Genomic DNA, 21,392 nt, shown 5'->3' on the forward strand with positions numbered 1-21,392 from the left:
CATTATTCTTGTTGCTATATTCAGTATTTTGAACTTCTTACAGAGTGGTTGTTACATCAGCCAAGTAAGTACCACAGGAAAAGAACTATAAGAAAAAAGCCACTGTAAAAAATTAGAATATCATAAAAAAATCTGCCCTTACAATAAATACAAACAATTACAATTAGCTGTGCTAAAGCAAACATCGAAATGTTTATCTCTGTTTTTTGTAAAAATTCTAGAGCTCAATATAACATCTTGAGTATCCTAAAGTATTCCTGTAATTTTCAAGTGTGCACACACCGTAATTTGGGCAGAAAATGAACAGTACGGGTAAACTAAATACATTTCTAAACAGTATCCTGACCCAAATATGAATGTAAATTAAAAATTGTACAGAAGAGATGTTTCTTCCACATGGAAGATGTTGGATTTACTGTCATGGAAAATGACACCTTTTGTCAATCTACCCTGAGAAGGTACAAATCAGGAATAACATAAGTTATTTACTCTGCCTTTCTACCTCTCTCAGGCAGAGGTGCTTTGTACCTCACTCAGACTGATGTGTGTGGTAAGAGCATATCTGAAATATCTGACTCTACTTTAGAAAGCTACCAACTTTTACTAAAACCTAAATTCATTCCATGAGCAAGCTAATGAAGAAAAATTCTGATATGCACCAGAATTCCTGGTGACGGCGTATGACACAGAATTAAATGCAGTTTTAAAACTTCATAGAACAGGAATGCTAATCAGCACGTATTCTGTGGATCAAGGAATTAGCACATTTTGAAAGATTACTGCTACATGTGAATCTCATCGCAGAAAGCAGAGAATCAATCTGAAAGCTTTTACCTTCTCACCACATGCCAAAAATTCAGAAGCCCTGCATGTTTTGACCAAGCCCAAAACATTTAACTTCTGAACCACTGCTGTGTTGCTTTGTGGGAGATGCAATTGAATATTCTTTTTTTTTTCTTCTTCCCTATTTTTTCTTCTAGACTTAGTTGAAAAGAAAACAATACCATCTGTCATTTGGACTAAAAATCCCAGGAGGCACCATGGTTGATTTTAGAAACTAAGTACTTTAAGCTCTCATTGAACTGGATAGTCAGAAAAATTCAGATATGCACGACCTCCCCCACCAGTCATGGATGCAATGACTTACCGTGCAGACTTATTTATATGAACGCTGTGTCCTAGCTCAGGAGATGGAGCTGTTTTGGTGGAACAGAGGATCAGCAGTCTCTCTCTAATGATATCATCAAATGGTTACAGCAACAAGAAAGAGAGCAAATCTCAACAGCTCTTCCAGTGGGCTATTTTCAACCTCCCTGTGTAAATTTATATCCACAGTATATCTTCTTGATTTTTGCATGCCAGAAAAGAAATTGCCATGAACTTTGGCTTAGATAAAAAATCGTAAAGGGAGTGAGAAAATAAGAAAGCCCATTTAGATCCTCAATATTTTAAATGTCTGTGAGAACTATATTCTCTTTTCTTAAATACTTATCACCTACTAACTGAATTCAATTAGTCTGCTCAGAAGAGGTTTCTTAGTATTCACCTTCTGTATGAATATATAATTTCTATTAATATCCAAACTGATAAGGTGCATTGACAGTGAAAGCAATTCAGGGTGTGTGCGATCTATGGAGAACGCAGCTTCATGCACTCATCTGCAGCGTGTAGGATGGGATGGAGAAACCACAGTGGAAGATCTGATGGGCAGGAAGGCCTGTGTTGGCAAAAGGGAAGGTACAAGCATGTGGCAAAGATGTGCATTTAAAGACTGCAGCAGGAAAGGGACAGATGGCAAAGAGGAACTCATCCTAGAGCACAAAGGCAATCAGACACAGGTAGAAGCCACGAAATTTGTTTCTCAAAGACTAGGAACAACTGAGCCACTGAAGATCTACAATAAAAGAGTTCAAGCATCAACAGATTATAGCATACGTTCCGCATGATAGTACTTGTTTGTTTTTCATTTAAAAATTTATTCGTTTCTTAGGAAGCCAAAGCAATTTGACAGTACTGTTACCAGCACAGAGCTGGAATAAACTGGGCTGTATTCGAAACCAGTGATGTGAGTCAATGCTGATTATCAGCCTTTGTGTAACTTTGGAAATAAAACTTTTCCAGCCTCATCTTCTGATCCCTGGCTATTAAAAAAAAAAAAAAAAAAAAAAAAAGACTTCCTAGGCACAGTTCAGGAAACAAATTATAAAAGTCTCCTACAAGGAGAGATTTAAAAGGAAGGAAGATTTAAAAGTAAAATAATCCAATAATTAGGATTAACTAGGTTGGCCTTTGGTGATCAGCATATTGAATCTATTTACGTGGATTGTCAAGGCACTAGGCTAAGAAGAGGCCTCTGGCTGAATCAGTTTAAATGCACTTAGATATTGCATGTTTCTTTTCACATAAAATGATACAATTATTAATTTTCTTAACAATTGACATTGTAGTACATGGAAAATGAGAAAAAAAACAGGAAAACCATGTAAAAGCAAAACAAAAATCACACAATCCCAAAATAAAGCTCTCTTCTCAACACGCCCAAAGGAATTAAGTCACCTTCTCATCTCTCTTTTTTATCTCACAGTTTGTTAAAACCATGTGTCTCTTCTTCTACAGGGTAATAAAAGCATAATATGGGAAATACTTGACATACTTTCTCATTTGTTTAATGGTGATGATACAAGGAAAATTACCCCTCTAATATATTTGAACATTTAGCTTATTATCCTGAGTCAGTTTTGTCCCAAAAGCTCTATTTATTAAAACAAAACACATCTTTCTATGATGAACTGCAAAAGGACAAGAGGGCAAAATTTGTAATTAAAATTAGAGTATTTCCTTGACTCTTCCCTAGTGGACATTGGTTCTACTGCAGCTTAGTTTGCTGAAACTTTCATTGAGTCTCACTCACCCGCAAGCAATGAGATTTTCACACATGAATTAGGCTTTTCATTTGATAACTTCAACGTTACAATTTAATGCTACTCCAGTGGCTTGCAATTTGGTGCCAAGTTGCAAGGTTGTGAGCAGCCTTCAATCATTAGTTTTTGAGGCCAACAGAATTTGTTCCCATTGCAGAAGGTCTGGAAGGGAAGTGAGGGCACTCAGCAAACCAGGGCAACCACCTCCTTCTTGGCAGTGCTTGTTTTAATTGTAATGTATATGCTGTGTGTTTAGCAAGGTGTTAGTCGTGCCCCATCATAGGCTAAAGTGGGCAAATAATCTCTTCTGAACAGTGGAAAATGTCCCCACATAACTAAAACTTACGAATTCCCCCTTCAGAAATGCAGCTAGGGAGTCAGTCCTGTGCCTACCTTCACAGAGAACCAGCAAAAAAAGAAGGTCAGAATGAGTAGGGGAAATTCAGATATTTTATTTTTTTTCCTGCAGAATGCATCTAGGATCTATAGTTTAGATGTTCCTTGTATGCGGTAATGGCTGGATAGACACATCCAGACTTGAAACCTTAATTATGCCTCTTCTGTTGTCCATTTTCCTCTTTGTTTCATGTGTAAAACGTTACCCTACCAGACTAAATCTGGGTATTATGGCCTGAGTTGTTTCCAGTTCCATGTCTTTAAGTAAAAGAGTACGTTCAGACAGAAGAAGCTAGACAAAACCAACCAGCTTCCCAAGGTATTTGACTGCAAGTCCCACTCTAGCTCTTCGCCTGTCTCCAGGTGTAGTACCAAGGTAGAAATAAAATAGTGTATACAGGATGCAGGAAATCTGGAGCTGAAACAGGAACTGAATTCAGTCTTCTTGAGTTTTCATCCCATCTCAACTCACAATCCCCTTTCTTTTTGAAGAATTGAGGGGACATGCACTGTGTGAAAGGACATACTATCAAGAACAAAAATTTTTACTGGCAAAGGAGCATCTCTCATATGAGGAAAGGCTGAGGGATCTGGGCCTGCTCAGCCTGGATAAGAGAAGACTCGGGAGGGATCGATCTGATCAACGTGAATAAGTATCTGAGGGGAGGGTGTCAAGAGGGTGGGGCCAGACTCTTCTCAGTGGTGCCCGGTGACAGGACAAAAGGCAATGGGCACAAACTGCAACATAGAAATTCTGTCTGAGCATAAGCAAAAACTGTACTGTGGGGATGACATGACTGAGCCCTCAGGTTGATTTGTGATAGTAAATCAAAAGCAAATACTGTGAAAAGAAAGTTGCTTCGAAAAGAAAGTTGCAGTACCGCAATGGCAAAGAAGGAAGTCTGGAAGAGCTCAAACATTTCATACAGTTAGACATAGTTAATTCATGCTGAATTATCTTCACCGCATAAATGTCTGTGCAAATGACAGACTTTAATAAGCCTTCAAAGCTGACACACTATTTATCACTGATTAATTTTTTTAAATCAAAGTAACTATGGCTTGTACAGACATGTTTAGATTAAGACTGACACTAACTCAGTATATCAGTTTACGTCACTTGCAATTATGCAGGTGCTTGGGCAGCCTGTAGTTCTGTCATTTAAGGCTAAATTGGGGCAAAAAGCCCGTATCCATGTTGGATAATGAAGCCCTTGTCTCAGGAGACAGATAATGATTTTCAAACGTAGAATATTCCCAAACTTTTCCTCTGTGCACTGTGACTGTGTAATCTGTTCTTGCTGGAGAAAGGCTGTCACAGGGAAAGTAATAGTATAAAATCTTGCACTTTGAGTCTGTGTAGTACCTACCGTACCCGGGAGGTCAAATAAAGGCTTTGTGAAAAACTCCCAACCTATATGCATATGACTTTGGAAAAGCAACAATATTATTTTAATGTAATTTTATATATACCTATATAGTCCTGAAATCATTATACAGGGGTTGATGCATGTCCAGAATAAATTACATTTTTTGTACATTGCTGGCTACCAGTTTCAAAAACAAAACATAAAAGAATGCAATCCTTCTGCTGATGAAAGCAGATTAAAAAATGAAATTCCACCAAGGAGTTGATGTTATTCCCTGTACTTCGTTAACATTTCATTTTTTGCAGCACTCCAAATACAAAGAGTTATCAAGGATTTTTTTTTTTTTTGCTTTGTAAGAGTTTTAAGGCATTTGATCATAACTGCTGAAGTAAATTAAGTGGCATTTCATGAGCAGCCAACTAAAAATGCTGAAGGCACAAAGCAGTTTTGATATCCAGGAAATCACAATTAATTTCAACTACATAAAACGGAATACAAGACTGTACGAACCATTTGTTATTTGTCACCTGTTTCATTTGATTAGAAACGTATGGTATTTATCAGTCAGTAGAGTGGAAATAGAATTTGCTGTAAACGATAAAGAATGTAAAAAGATTACAGGTAAAAGGAGCAATGGGGGAATATGTATATATATTTCTTATCGAAGTATATGATAGCTTTCACTTGGGCTGACTACAAAGACACTATTATACTGATTTTTATTGTTCGGTGAGAAAATTTCTAGGTTAAACAGAATTTAATAAAACCTAAAACGTATTACAGACATTTATTTGGCAATACATTTGACAGCACCCAAGTATAAGAAAAGAAAAGAAATGTTAAATACAACCCCACTGATAAGGAAGTCATTTAAAGAAAGTTTTCTCTGAAAATGAAGCCTAAGCCCTTTTTTCCACTTAAAGTTGATAATTTGCTGGTCAATATCTGACAGTCCAAGATGACTACAGTTCTCCTCACCTTGCCAGAACTTCCTGAAGAAAACCACCACTCACCTCATATCTACCATAGCAGTAATTGACAAAGGACGGGATAAAAACTATTTCATGCATGGAACAGGAGCTTTTTTTTTTTCCCCATGTAGATATTAAAAACAAAAACAAAACAAAACAACAACAACAAAAAACAATCTATTATCTTGTATATGTACTGGCTGAACTGTCCATTTATTCCTGTGCTGGTGGATTGCGTTTCTCTTTTTCTCTTCATCCACTCGAAAATCAGCTTGGACTTACCCAACTTTTTTTGTTTGAATATGGCCAGTAAAGAGAAGGTATTAACCAGGAAAAAAACTTAACTACTGAATAAAAACCTTTCTATAACAAAAACATTACACCACTTCCTCACACTTTTCCCCACATGAGCGCTGTAACATCCCTTTATATATACATACATACACACAGGCCCTCACTTCAAGAGAAGCACACCCCAGCAGTAGGACAGGTAAGGAGGAACGATGGAATGTTCTAGAAGACCAGGCTACATCCTGGTATGGGTTAAACTGGTAAAATGGACATGAAAACCAAACTAACTAAATAAAATACAAAGTTATATGAAGACATATTAATAGATTTTTAGAAGTGCTGATATTCATGAAATTATAGTAAGAGGTATTAATGAGTTAGGCCCCACATTTTCAGTAGTTCTCTTTATATGCAGTGTTCAGATTCCACAGTGCACAGATGGAGGACCAACTTTACTAAGTATTTTAGTAGCCTTGCTGATTTTATTAATTGTGTATCATACTGTAACATCTAATAATGTAAAGTAAGATTAAAGATTCTGACACCCACTGCACAGGAACTAGCAAACAGCAATTTTTCGTTCCTTTTTATATAGACTAATAAAATATTTAGAGTAATTACTTTGCAAATAGTAAAGGATTAGAACTGCTAATTGCATCTAACTAAAAAAAAAAAAAGTATGTCTCAATTAATAAACCATAGAGTCTTTGACATTACAATTTATATTCTTCACAAGAAAAAACAAGTGCAAGAATATATGCCATTAAACAACACACAATTAACAACACTTTGTTTTAATTATCTTGGGCCACAATTAATGATGGTCCTACAGTTCATCCTTCGACTTTGATAGGTACTTAGACTACTTATGCAGATTAATTATTGAAGTATTGGCATTCACTAATAAGTGTTTTTTTAACAAGCCACTGCACAGCACTGACATCAGTGAGGGGACCTGTTCACTCACGTTCCAAGCCTAGAGTCTGTCTGTCCATTATGTTATGTTACATATCTGGGCAGTTTGCCACAACTGATAAAGGCCGTGACATTGCTGAACAACTTCCTATTAACTGGGGACATAAAGAACTGAAACTGTCATGCAAACTGATTAAGATTCTGGCCAAATAAACACACGTCATGCGTATTTGAAAATTAAAGACCACAAAGAACATACAGTCATCCCCCACTGACAGATAAAGCAAGACTATAGTAAACTGTATATTTATCAGTGGTTTATGGACCTTACAAATTTCCTATTGCACAGTTGGTTTCTGTGCAGAGTTAAGGTTAATTAATATTCATAGATTCATAGAATGGCTTGGGTCGGAAAGGACCTCAAAGATCATATAGTTCCAACCCCCTGCCATAGGCACGGATGCCACCCACTAGATCAGGCTGGCAAAGGCCCCATCCAGCCTTGCCTTGAACACCTCCAGGGATGGGACATCCACAGCTTCTCTGGGCACATATTAAATGTGTTTACTTTACAAATTGCTCATTATTTTAAAGGAAAGAAAAACTACAGAGACCTTCTGTACCTTTCAGATTTCAGAATCTGTATTTAGATCCAAACAGGGTTATAACTGACCTCAAGTCCTCAAGAACAAAAATCCAGAGTTTTATTTTGATGAGAGTATAACTCAAAAATAGAAACTGTGATGCAAAAGAGCCATCACTTTGAACTGAAAATGTATACTGCCCAGTGATGAAGACCTCGTTTACCAAGAGCCTGCTTAGGCAAAAGGCCGCTACAATCACTGTAATGCATTCATTTATAAATACATAGAATACAACATAGATAGCATGAACAGAAGAGAATGAAGCAAATGCTTGATAAGTTCAAAATGTCTTATTACTAGTTTTAATTTATATTAAACTCTGCATAGTCTTAATGTTTTATACACATTGAAATCCATGTTTCTATCAGGGAGAACAAAGTAAGTTCATATATGTAAGCATACATATATAAATATATAGTGGTTACAATCCTACCTGCACCTTCTTCATGGTTGCCTAACAAAACTAGAACTTCTTCTTCAGGAATTTTTAACCATCTTGAATTCTAGTGATTATGATTAGTAAGTACCACAAGATGCAGTACTTTGCATGTCCTGATTTTCCACTGGACTAAAAATGTGAAGAGTGCAGTTTTCCTTGTGGTCTACAAAGAAATAGATTTTCCACAGTCCAGCAGTAAAAAGACCTAAGCCGAGTCTTCGAGCACGTTGAGCAATAAACTACAATGAAGCGGCATTGGTTTTATGACAGTTGTTAAATCATCTGTATTTGTCTGAAAATATTAATAATTGAAATAAAATCAGTAAAAAAAAATCTCTTTAAATGATCTCAGTTGAATTAAAATCAAGTATGAAGACTTTTATAAAGATACATGATGCTCAACATTAGAGAAAAATCCTTTCAGTGATTCTAAGAATGAGTTTCTTATTCATCCCTGGTAAATGAATTATAAAAAAGAAATATCCCATAATATGAGTATAGGTGAACTGTGAAAGATTAGATTTATACTACAGGGGAGATTCAGTGACAATAAAAGAATGAGGCAGGGGACAAGGTGGGCTTTTATGTGTGAAACTGTTGTATTCCTTACCTCCAGAGCCTTCAAACGCTCTAATAGCAATTTTGTCTTTTCTCTTTCCTCTTCAGTGCTGCTGCTTTCACTTCTTGAATCTTCATCTACTACTGTGTGAATTTTTTCCATGCCTTCTTTACATTTCCTACTGTCTTCTGACAGCTTTTCCTGAAACGATTTTTTAAAATGTCATTACTCACAGGTGGAAATGAAGTTAACTATGCAAGTATCTTCAAATCTTCCTTGTATATGAATGAAAAAAAGACAGAGCAAATTGTGACTTACAGAACTAAATAAATGGAGTCATGAAGGGTTTATTAAACATGCTGCTATGCCAGTTCTACAAAAGTGTATGCACAAATGAACTGCTACATCTACTTAAGATTTTTAAAATTTGGAACTTATCATTTTTAAATAGAGTAACTTGCATTTTCTTCTTTTAAGGTTGCAATGAAAATTGAGTGTATCTTCTTTCAATGGAAACATTCTGCCACTGAGATATAAAGCAGTTTGTTAAGGAAAAGCTAACATATGTTCATGCCTGATGTATTTCACCTTTCTTCATCTTGAGCTAATATTTGAATTACTAAATAATGGGCTGAGAACCAAGCTACTACCTGAATACTGATTTAAGACCCACACTAACAGACAACTAGAGAGAATCAACCTGACAACAAAATTTTCCGAAGTGCCCCAGTCTATTACAAGTCAGTCAAACTGGGTATTATTAGCTGCTGCTGTTTTACGGCTGTTCGGTTTTACAAGATGTCTATAAAAATGCTAGATTTGAACACTGAATGCTACTAACACCATTAATTATGTGCCCGAGTTCTCTGTTGAGAGAATGAGATAGAGCAAGCAAAACATCCAGACTACAAAAACAGCCAACAAAAACTCTAGACATAAAAATATGTATTTTCATGAAGAACTGTCCAGCCTGAATAACTGTGCAAATATCTGATAACTCTTCAAAGACTTAACAGTAAAACATTATCTTAATTAAAACCCATAAACACAACTGAATTAAAAATCAGCACTGTGAATCACAATTCTAACAATGCCTTTTTTAAAAATTAGCTAGCTCAGTAATGGACTATTACCATGTTAAAACTTTAATCAAGAATCAATTTTATAAGCTATGCGCTTAATCATTACACACTCTTACACAAACCATGAGGCACAAAGCCTCAAAACATTGACTTCAAAGAGCCATTCCATCAGGTTTCCAGCATTAGTGTTATCCTGATCACATGGGAACCTTAACTATAGTTCTTTTTTTTTTCTTGCTTGCTACTCGCTGATACAATGATCAAGCATCTATAGTAAAGCCATTAAACACCTTCCCCTTCAAGTTACCCTGAAAAGTACATTCACATAAAGTATTTCAATGAACTCAGAAAAAAAATTGACAAAGGTACCTCTGATGTAATTCAAACACAAACAATTATTTTTAGGAGAGAGACTGACATGTAATAGATGTGGCTAACAATGGTAGAACAGATAGGAGAAAGCACAGGCTGTCAGATTTTGTCACAGAACGGGAGTAATGCAACTTCAATCAGAGTAAATCCCAGACGTCCATCACCTAAAGAAGTAACCAATTCATCTTCTAATTACAAAACCTGGTGAACTTTGCACACCGGTGGCATAAACAAGACTACACATCCTGCTTTGCTCTGATGTGCACTTAACACTGTACCTTGCATGAGTGTTTAAATACAGCTCATATATTTAATAATCTAGTTTCAGTGTTTCATGGGCTAAAAAGGCCCCGATATATCACATACCCTACCTGGAAAAGGTGCAGGATAAATACTATTTGTGCTTGAAATCAAGTCAAGTAAAGGGGAGGATGACAAAGGCTTTTGGTATGACAGAATCCTCTTAAAAGTGATAAGCCTGCTAATGTCAAAGGCAGCTGCCTGCAAGGGAGAGACAGGGAGGGGCAGAGACAGAGAGACTGTTTTGCAAGAGGAAATATGCATCTCCTACATGATGTTGATCAAATCTTACAGAAAGCTCTGGAGTGAGCATGCTGAAGGCAGCAAACAATGGCATGGAACAGCTTTCTTTTTTTTCTTTTCCCTTAGATTCCTGTACTGCTGGAGTTACCTGGAACAAAGACCATATTTTGAATCTTCTACAATGTCTCTGTTCTGCACTCCATGCATTGCACAACTAAAGGCAGGCTGGATTTGCAAGCTGAACAGCAAAATACTTTGGGTCGGAAGTCCTGCAAAGGCAGAATAAGTGTCGTCCTTCTGATCAATGCTGCTTCATTTCATTTAAAAGGTAACAGATGGAAACTGTACTCTTGAAGTAAGCTGGACACCGAAAAATAAGTAACAGCCCAGCTTGGTCTCCCCAGAGCACTAAGAGTTTAAGACACTTGCCTGTACCATAAGAGGATGCAAGCACAGCAGCCTGATGAGAATTGTACAGTTAAGACTCATCCACATCTCTAATGCTCTGTGTTAACAAAGAGACAATAAGAACATTAAATATTCAAATCTTACTAAAAGGAAACTAGGATTGTGCTGCTCACTGTGGACCCGTTCCCACTGAAACTAACGAGAGACTTGCTATCAAGTCCCACCTCGTGGAAGCTCCTCAAACTGGTTTGAACTGTCATTGCTTTTTTGAAGCCAACATTACTTTTCAACTCTAAAATGACAACCTAGTCTGATCATTATTTCTATGCATTGTTTGCTCTATAAATCAAACAAATAGTACACTGATGATGAACCTTTTGATCAAACACTGTAGGCCCTACAGCCAATAGAAAACAAGCGATGAAAACACAGCCGGCAGCCTGGAAATGGCAAGCTTTCTAGAATCAATGGGAAGGTATAAATCACTGAAGACATTGATCTATGAAGCTGTACAATACAGCGACCTCACTGAGACTCATCAAAAAGTTGGTTTTCAGTTAGATCAAGTAGAAAAGAACAGTATAATACTTCCTCTTTCTACTAATAAATATAAGTGAGAAGAATAAATTAAGAGAGCAGGAAAGCCAATTGAAATTCCAAATAATAATTTTCCTGGAATATGTAGGAATATAAATAAGCATTTTAAGCCAGTCTTCCCCCTTCTGCCCACCTCCGAGAACACTGAGCAAGGAAGTGTTTCTGCTGTTTATAAATAAAGGAGTGTAACTGAAGTGATAGGAAAGATCACGTGGAAGATTGCAAGAAGATGAAAGACACCAAACTGCTTGCTTGAGGAATTGCCTCCTCCTTCATCCTGAGGAAGGCAACAGGCTGACCTTCTGGACACAGCATTAGTGGCTGGGAGCCGTGGTCAATGCCTGTCCTCTGAGTCTGGCCACCTTTCCAGGGAACAGCCAAATGTCAAAGGGATGCTTAGCCAGCTATTCCTTAACCACTGCAATCTCACAAATGAATGTACTTTTGAAGTTTTATTGGCAATACCATGGCTTGTCATTCCATGGCCTTTCATCTTTCTTAAGACGCTTTCTAGGAATTACACTACACACACACGCATGCAAAAACTGGAATAAAAAGTGAATACAATTTAAAATATTTCAATTTGTAACTACAAAATTTCAAAACAAGAAGGCTAAAAGTCAGATGATGCAAAGAATAATAATAAAAAAAGGTAGCTCCAAAAAATCTATTCTAGATTTTCTTTTTTTTATAATGAAAAAAATGAATAGGCACTAATTGGAATCAGGACTCCTCTAGTAGTAAGGACAAATACATAATACAAAATGATCATATAGTTCCTCGGGTACCTTATGTTCCAATTTTTCCTATTTTGAGATGTTACCATTCAGGAACTGCCTACGCAAATGAGAAACCTTTAAGAAAACAGAAGTCATTAACACCATTAATGCAGCAGACAGGCTTCCACAGGAGGAGCTCTCACCAAACATGAAACAAAAAGAACCAGCAGCAGCACAGCACGTGCCATAGCTGTCAGCATGGCAAATGCAAAGTCCTGCACTGGGGGAGAGTGTTCATATGGTCACTGGAACAGGTTACCCAGCTTCTCCTGAATCAGAGATATTCCAGAGTTCACCAGACAAGTGGCTATAATATAGCATAATTTTATCCTGATCTAACTGGATCCGTACTCTACAGTACTGATTATAAACAGCAATCTCACAAGGACACGTGACAAAATCCTGCTTGAACCAAACAAGAATTAAAAAAAGATCAAGATATTTGAGATGTTGATTTTCTCAATGAGCATTTAATGATGAATTGCTTGTCTGGAAACTGATAAGTAATAATTATAAATGACATCTTTACTTACAAGAGCTAGAGATCATTCTCAGGTGATTAACCCAACTCCACAGAAGTGAAGTGTTTCCGACGCAACACAGTAAAAATCCCTCAAATACAAACTATCCCTTTTTCCATTTGGGGTGTCAGATTGTGATGCTAGCATTCTTTTTTTTTTCCCTTTTAATTCTTCAACCTCTGGAATTTATTAGACAATGGTTTTATAAGGGTTACAAATTCAAATTCTTTGGAGATTCGTGGCTGTATTTTTCCAAATAAAACACTTTAATCACAGAGGAAAAAAAATATGTAAGACATATAATTAAATAGTGTTTATAAATGGCTATAAAGACTGATTTGAGAAGAAACGTAGCATCTTTCACAATGTAAATCTCTACTAGCAGATTGTACTTGGAGGTGCCCAAGAATCCAGTCAATACTGAACCCAAGCTATCTGGCTAGCTCAGCATCTCAAACCAGTTAGCACTTCTCATGAGCATGTCTCAGGAGCTTCTGCAGTACTTTCTAAGTAAGATAGGTACTGAGCTGTCAGTAACTCAGTTTGGTAATTCAGGTAAATTCCTTTAGTTCTACACTTTTAACGCTCTCTTGTGCTATCATAAAGACAGACTCTTAACCTACAAACCTGAACTGCAATTTACAAAACCATACACAGCATTGTGTCTGTAATAATAAATTCTGAATGCTGCTTCTTGCAAGGCCATTCTATAGTCTTGATGTATTCTTAGATTATGTACTTTCAGTGTTATTTCCACTGCAGACCTCCTAGTGTTCAGCACTATTCTTCACTGCAAGTGAGCAATATGAAACGAGAATTTTTAGACTGTCAGTGTAGATAAAAACAGTAGATGAGGGTTTCTTTGTAGTTTCACGAAAAAACAGCCCCAAGCTATGCACAACCAGCTCCAGCAATTTGACTGCAGCAGCTGAAAAAGACAGCATTTGCTCCAAGACTACTGACTTAACATCCCAACAAGTTTAAAATTGTTTTTCAGTGGCACCTTGCTCCTCTTTTTCCTCCCACCATAATCTTTTTTTCCTTTATCATAATTAACACTTGTTTACTGGGGCTCAATCCCTCTTAAATACGCAATTTGACATGTTTGCAGTTTCTTCTGATAGGCTTTTGGGCCAATTTCATTTGGAAAAACCTGAAGTGCATAAAGGACGCTTGTACATTAAGTCAATGCAATATGAAATAGGACCGATGAATTCACTACGTGCTTCCTGCAAGATGCCCTGTACACAAGTAGTTACTGATGTCAATGTGACATGAATATGTCTGTTCTAGCTGCAACTTTTTTCTTTTATTATTATTTGCTCTATTTGCTAATGGCAATCCAATTGAGCACCATGACTCAGGTCTAAAAAAAAAGTAACCAAACAATCAAGTTAGAATGAAAAAAAATTACACGCAACGAGATTGTGCAATTTAAATGATCTTTCAATATAAGGCTACAAACACGACTTCTGTTTTACCCCGCTTACTTGTATCTATGTATTCAGCTGTTTTCCCTTCTTTCACTTCTTCCCAGTGGAAGGATAGACTAAAATATAGCTTTGTTTTAGACAGCGCATCAGCAAATGCAATAATAATATATTTTTGTTTAGCCAACAGCTTTTGTTCCGAACAAGCTGACAAAATTGAAGAAAAAGAAAGGGATGCACATATATCACAACATTTTACACAAACATCCCAAATTGTTCACAGGTTAACATTACTGTTGTCAGGAAAAACATATAAAGTTCTTTTTCATCTCTGGTTTTGACTTGCAGAGTGAACAGAGTGAGCAGTAACATTCCCTAGATTAAATATGGGTGATGGATAAGAGAACAAAGTACTTTCTTTATGTTTCTGATACGAGCCTCCTACTGCTCACATATCAATCTCAATGTACTAGATATTATTCTTCACTCAAAACTCTCTTCAGCAGTGCAGGTTACCACCCCTATGAGCAGTTCTGCAGTCACATTAATAAACTTCCTGATGATGCTTTTATTGGCTGCTCCACGCATCAGAAACAAGTAGTTTTGAAAAAGTTCTGATCAAAAAGGACTCTAAGAGAAGAAAACCTTCGCACTGAAGTTCACTGGCAAGTGAACTTAGAAAATCAGAAAGATTAGATGGAACTTTTTGTCTTGAGGTCCCCAGATTAAAGTCCGTCCTGGGTGCCAAAGGGAACTGCACCAACCTGTGACCAAATATTGCTGTCGACACCATCCTGACTTTAGTAAATGGGCATTCACAGGATCAGCAGCACCCTCACCTCTGGCACTTCAGCTGTCAGAAGCGAAATCAGAAAGTGACAATTTTGGAGGTGACCCTTGCACGCCAGGTCTCAGGCACAGTGATGGCAGGGCAAGGTGGCAGCACGTCTGCATGTTGTGTCACTGCCTTTTCAAAATGGAAGGCTTCAGCAACATTCAACAGCAATTGGCAGAAAGAAGGTATTCAAGAGCTAAGCTGTTTCTTCTTCATATGTTTCTTCTTCATAGGGCTTTATGAGAAGAATCTGCAGCATGATTTTTCATGCAGATATTCTCCTACTAATTGGTTCGTTAGTACCACACTTGAAGTAACCATCTTTCTTCACAGGAAACCTACATGCAGCATTTCAACTTTCCCGAATGAGTTTGTAAGTGTTGAAGTGACTACACTTGACTGAAGTGACAGTACTAAAATATCTACCTTTGACTGAAGTACAAACAAACCAAACTATTATGAAAATTAAATTGGGTAAACTTTATGTGATAACAATTAAGGCAACAGATTTACTCTGGATTTAAATTGCTAGAAACAGGCCTATTTTTCTTCCCTTTGCAACCCTTTCACATTTTTAAAAATAATATCTTTTTACTACTTGGATGAAGGCCAAATTGCTCTTTTTAATGAAATGAAAAACTTTGAGTGCAAATTTTTTTTTTAACCACAAGAAAGTCTCCTGAGAACTTACACTTGTTGATCCAGTTTTCTGTACATGGTTTCTCTCGGGAATACCACAAAGAAGCTCTAAAGAACAAACCTGAAGACAAGTATTAACTAGTATTTTGGAATGAAAGCAATACATTAACTGACTTGTTCCCACCATAAGCACAAACGCTGAAGCTGACCTAAGAAGCTACCTGTGTGATTTGGACAAAAAATAAACGTGTATTATTACATAACTAGGCAATTTTTTCGAATTGCAGGACGAAGTTGGTTTGTCTCACAATCTTGTCAGGACAACTCCTGAAACAAACATCTTCACAAAAGCATCTTCACAAAAAAATATAATACAGGAAAAACCATCATCGATCTCATGAAAACTCCACCTTTTCAAATCTGTTATTATAGTTTGTATCAAATACATTAAACTGAATTAAAAAAAAATATATATGCTTTTCTTGATCAGTACTGTAAATTATTTCCAGAACAGATATACCTGTACTGGTATACTTGTAAGTGCATTATTATGTTTAAATTATTTTTGAAGAGAGTTTCTTTGAATATATATTAAGTTCCTTTTTTCTCAGAGAACAAGGAAAATTTTGACTAGCTTTTTTTTCAATCTTTTAGAATTTAAAAGATAGCATTACCTACTGGTGTTTTGCAAACATAAATGAATCACAGTTCAAAATGCAGAGGGAGCAATATCTTTAACTGAGATGTGGAAATAGAGAGCAAGTGACTTGGCAATGTACAAGACCCATCCTTGGAATACGAAGGAACACAAACTGGAATTCAACTTCTCTGTCACTAGGCAGCTGATTGCAGTCTCTATTTCTAATTTCTTATTTCTAATTTTCTTTCTGGACTCTATTTATTATTTCTTATTATTTTTTTTTTCTCAGAAACTACAAAAGGATTAGAGAGATAATGATGCTTCTTATTTACTCGCTCGTCCCTCCTGCCCAACTAGAAGCTCTTCAATAGCAGCCCAGGATGCACAATGCTGTGTAGGTCAAAAAAGCACTTCTGGATCCCAACAGGGATCCAGCCTGTCCCTAGCCTATAAAAATCTTCTGGTCAAGAGCCAGGAGACACCCTACAGTCCTGGGAGTTCAGAAAGCAGTCGCCAGATGGGAGATGACAACAACTCCCTGGGGATCTCACTGCTCTGCTGAGAATCGGAGCGTGGCTGCAAGTGGTGCTGGTCCCACAGCGAGTGCGCTGCAGCAGGCTTGCTTCCTCCCGCTGCCGAAGCATGGGCCACCCTCAGCCCCTGCGCCAGCACAGCTGCTGCTGGCAGCTCGGAGTTAACCTGCTTAAGGAAGACATGCAGATAAGGAGCAACAAATTGGCCTTCGCATTCCAAGATACTGGCATCTCTCCAAGCAGCAGATAGATTATCTGAAAACTGACAGGTGCTATAAACTCCTGGAGGTTACTGCAGTCTCTTAGGACTACCAGGCAGAGGCATGTTAGAGCCATGCAGAAGATACTGCAAAAGACAAATTCTGTATTGTAGAGAAAAATCTAAGCAGAGAGTTACAATCAGTACAATATATAACAGTATCATCTTCACCGCTTGTTACTAAAGATATATACAAAATCCCAGGAAGGAAAGAGCAGCTTGTTTTCTGAAAAACACAGACACACAAATTGCAAATTTCAGTTATGAGACTTCATTATGTTAAACATAACTCCACTGCTTCATTACTGTACTACAAACAAACAATCAAAAAGGAAAAACTATTTGCACACAACTTCCTTGCAGCGACGTTGTCGTTTTGAGCAGTGTCTGAGAAGCACCATTCGCTCCCCTTTGGGGGCAAGAATCCAACCTTGATTTAGATAAATGGGGAACAAATATCTAACAGAGCCCATGCACACTGGTAGAAGGCTACCAGAAGAAAAGCTGTAAGGAATTAGTTGTTACAGAGCTAGCTCTGAATTTCTCAGTGTGGAAAAGCGGTCCGAGAGCAGATGCTGGTGTAGCTGACCGCCCAGGATTTCCGGTGGAGGTCCCAGGAGTGTGGGTGGCTGCTCTTCAGTCCTTCTCTGGGAGACACAAAGCTGCCAGCCTTTGCCTAGTGATATTCTCCTCAGTAGCCGAGGGGACCCGGCTGATGCAGTCTCCTGTGTGTCCTTCCAATCCAGAGATGTAAGTTTAATTTTAAGCATATATTTCCTCTCTCTGCAACAGCAGTTAGCATTAAAAATCCTACGTGGATTTCAGCTAGGGAATTCAACTACTGCCTTTTTTTCAATTCATGACCATGCCCCTTCTATAAAATGTTACGTATCAGCGGCCTGAACATCAAACTTGCATAATTTTGTGTTACGATAAAATTATATTGCCAAAAGATAAAATTTTTCTTCTCCTGAAAGACCTGTTGACACCAACGGCTGTGCAAATTACAAGTGCCAGCCACAACAACTGTTCCACACAACACAGACAAAAAATTGGGCTGATCTGCCCAACAATGCCACCTGAAACGTGCCTGCATCACCCATGCAGTCACACCTTGCTGACACCTGCTTCAGAAAGCAATTGGCAAAACACTGCAGCCTTCATGACCAAGAGCTGAAGGTCTTGCAGAATTGGCACTGTTTTATCTTCGTATTGAAGTTATCAATATTAACACTCTTGACAAATCTTCATCTATCTCCTTTCCTACTTTTCATTAAAGCAGGAGCATGTACACATATTTATACCAGCAAGAGGGCAGGAAAAGGAACTGAACTTTCTTATGTTCAAAGCTACTGCAGCGAAGCAGATGTCTGTGCTGGTGGTGATGTCCTGCAATCTTGACAGACCTCCCCCATGGGACTGCGTGCCATTCTTCTCGTGGTGCACACGGAAATCTAAGAAGACTCTTCGGAAGTCACTCCTTCCCAAAATCTTGTCATCCCTCTGACTGAGGAGAAGACCAGAGCTGAACCACTATCACCCAGCCAGCTCTTACTCGGCAAGAAGAGCCCATCCAAATGCCCAGGCTGCAATTGCTCAGACTGTCTGCTACCACTTTGATGTCGCTTTGGGTGCAGAAGTGGGCAGAGGAACAGAAATGAGACAGGACACATACCTCTACCGGAAAGAACTGGAAGGAATCACACTGCTGTTCTCTGTTGCACCCAGGGCTAAAGAAACCTGAAGCATCCCACTACAAAGCATCCCACTACAGTCTCTCAACCAGACTTTGTTTGGTGATGACTCAACAGCACTGACCACAGCGTGGGAATTTTCTTCCCAACAAATTTCCTAGCACAGAAGTTCAGGGATGACAGGGCATGTGATGTTAGACTGGTACGGGCTTCGGGCTGTGTAAAACCCAGGTTTTCAGATCCCACTGAGCAAAAGACTGTGCCTGCTCCTCACAACAGTGTTCTTTTGGAGACCAAATCTCAAAGAAGCACAATGGGGCTCAGTAAAGGTTGCAATGGCTTTAGTCACAAGTGCTCATTTCCATAAAACGAGCAAATCTCACTTCCACATTTTTAAATAAGTCACAACTCTACTCAAAGACCATCCAAGCTCCACTTCAAAATTGACTCCTTTCCTATCAGAAGTATTTGTATGCCAAGCAAACTCTTTGGGAGAAATATGCCTTTTTTCAAGATTACCAAAAAATATCGAAAGTCTGTTTTTCTTTTTCTATTCATCATCTGGCTCAGTACTTATAAGAGTTCCTGTTATCAGAAATAGCAGTTCATACATACTGATGACATTTCAAACATACCTGAGATTAAATAGCATGTTGTTACCATCTTTTTACAGACAAAGTAAAAGATGGACAGATAAAGTGTATTTGTCCAAGGAAATGGAGACATTTGTGGCAAACAAAGGAATCAAAATCTAGTCTCCCAAATGCAGTGCTTTAAACAGCAGATTGTCGTCCCTCCTCTCCTCTCTGATGTGACTGTGCCACGTCTGTTCTGAGCTTCAGTGCATTTATTGACGGTTCCTGAATTGAAACAAATCATAAACTCACAACAAACACTCTTCCTCATCTATTTTGATTACTATGCGGCGACAGATAAAGTCAAAAGGAGTTCAAAGAAAACTTGAAAGACTTTGTTTGCGTGATTTGTAATCAGGTAAGAGTCTAGATATCCAGTAATGCGACCCGGCAGGGAACAGACTTGTTTTTGATATCCAGAAGACAAGGACAACGCTAAGAAGAAAAGTCTGCAGTGGTGCACGTTTTAACTTCTTGGCTTCAGATACTGCTCACAATTATTTCTGGGGATCATTTTCCCTCTTAGATAAAGTATTAGCATGTTGAATGACAATAAAAGTACTACATAAGGTATTGGTTTGGCCTTTCATGGTCTTAATGTAGGTGGATAATGCCCCTTGGAAGCAACCTAAAAGCTCTTATATACTAGAGCCTTTCAGTCAAGTAAACTATAAGAAGTGAAAGAAGCACGATGCTTCACATCAATTCAAACCACACATATTCTTATCTACGTTTATGTGAGCATTCATTATAAATTTTCCATCAGATATTATTATGCAGAATGATAACAACGAATTTTATTTACAATCCCGCTTCTGAAGTCATTTACCCTAAAGAAATCACAACGTCCATCTGTAAGTCCAGCAAATTAAATTCCCATAGGGCAGCTACCTCTACAGAAGGGGTTAGAATATTTTGCTTCAAGTAAGAATCCTGACAAGACCTAACATAATATTGCAATAATACTGCACGCTCTGGGCTCTATCTTATTATTATTCTTCTAACACGAACACTATGCAACATTTAATGTTCATTAGCAACAATATTTATTCTGGAGTCAGACTTATTGATATTATAATATGAACTCAATTTCATACATCCCAGAACAATAATTAGATTTGTAAAAAACAAATATGTAGACAACGGTCAATAGATCAACAGCGTTTATTGCACAGAGGTATCTTTTATGACTATTCAGATATTAATTTGAACAGGCTTCACACACTAAAACTAGCTTACCATGGTGTCAAAGAAAATGGGACATATGTTGATATGTCACGCTGGAGATCTCCTAGTACATGTCCTCATTTGTTACGAAATACGTGGCTGTGAAACAGCAGTAAAATCTGATCCTCTAGTGCACTGAGCGCAGAACATATCATACTAATTACAAAGAACAGTTGCCAATACATTCTATAAGGTAGCTGCTTGACTGTAAAGGATAGCTTTCAAAACAATGGTAATATTTATATATCCAATACGTTTTGTGTATATATATATATATATATATATATATAACTTGCCATTCATGTCATAAAAATCTTTTTTCATGTGTTAGCTCACATCTATAGTTCACTCCCCAATACAGGATGACAATACGGTTGTCATGTTCCCAAAAAGCTGAATACATCAGGGTATAAAGAAACATTACCTAGGTCGTACTTTCAAGTTCTACCTCCATTTGTGAATTACCCTTATAAATATACCAAAAACCTGTCTGAGCACATTTGAAAAAAGATATAAATGAAATGTTTCTATCACAATATTGGTGCCTCTTGCCAAACCTGGACTTAGTATTTGCAATACAATTCATCATACATTTCAATGATATGTTTGTCCATGATTTCCACAGTTTGTTTCAGTAACATATCCATTATTCATACAATACTTTATTAATATGTTTCTCAATGCTAAAATAC

General features: G+C 37.5%; 1 protein-coding gene across 1 annotated transcript in view; it reads right to left on the reverse strand.

Moving 5' to 3' along the window:
* The window catches only part of NCKAP5 (NCK associated protein 5), a 366,387-nt gene that overhangs the window by 111,404 nt on the left and 233,591 nt on the right, over positions 1-21,392 (reverse strand). Inside the window, exon 7 of the mRNA XM_035556100.2 lies at positions 8,558-8,707. Within this exon, the coding sequence (XP_035411993.1) occupies positions 8,558-8,707 (150 nt within the window). The remainder of the gene's footprint in view (positions 1-8,557; positions 8,708-21,392) is intronic.

This window comes from Cygnus atratus, chromosome 6 (assembly GCF_013377495.2).
Source record: "Cygnus atratus isolate AKBS03 ecotype Queensland, Australia chromosome 6, CAtr_DNAZoo_HiC_assembly, whole genome shotgun sequence".
Taxonomy (NCBI): Eukaryota; Metazoa; Chordata; class Aves; order Anseriformes; family Anatidae; genus Cygnus; species Cygnus atratus.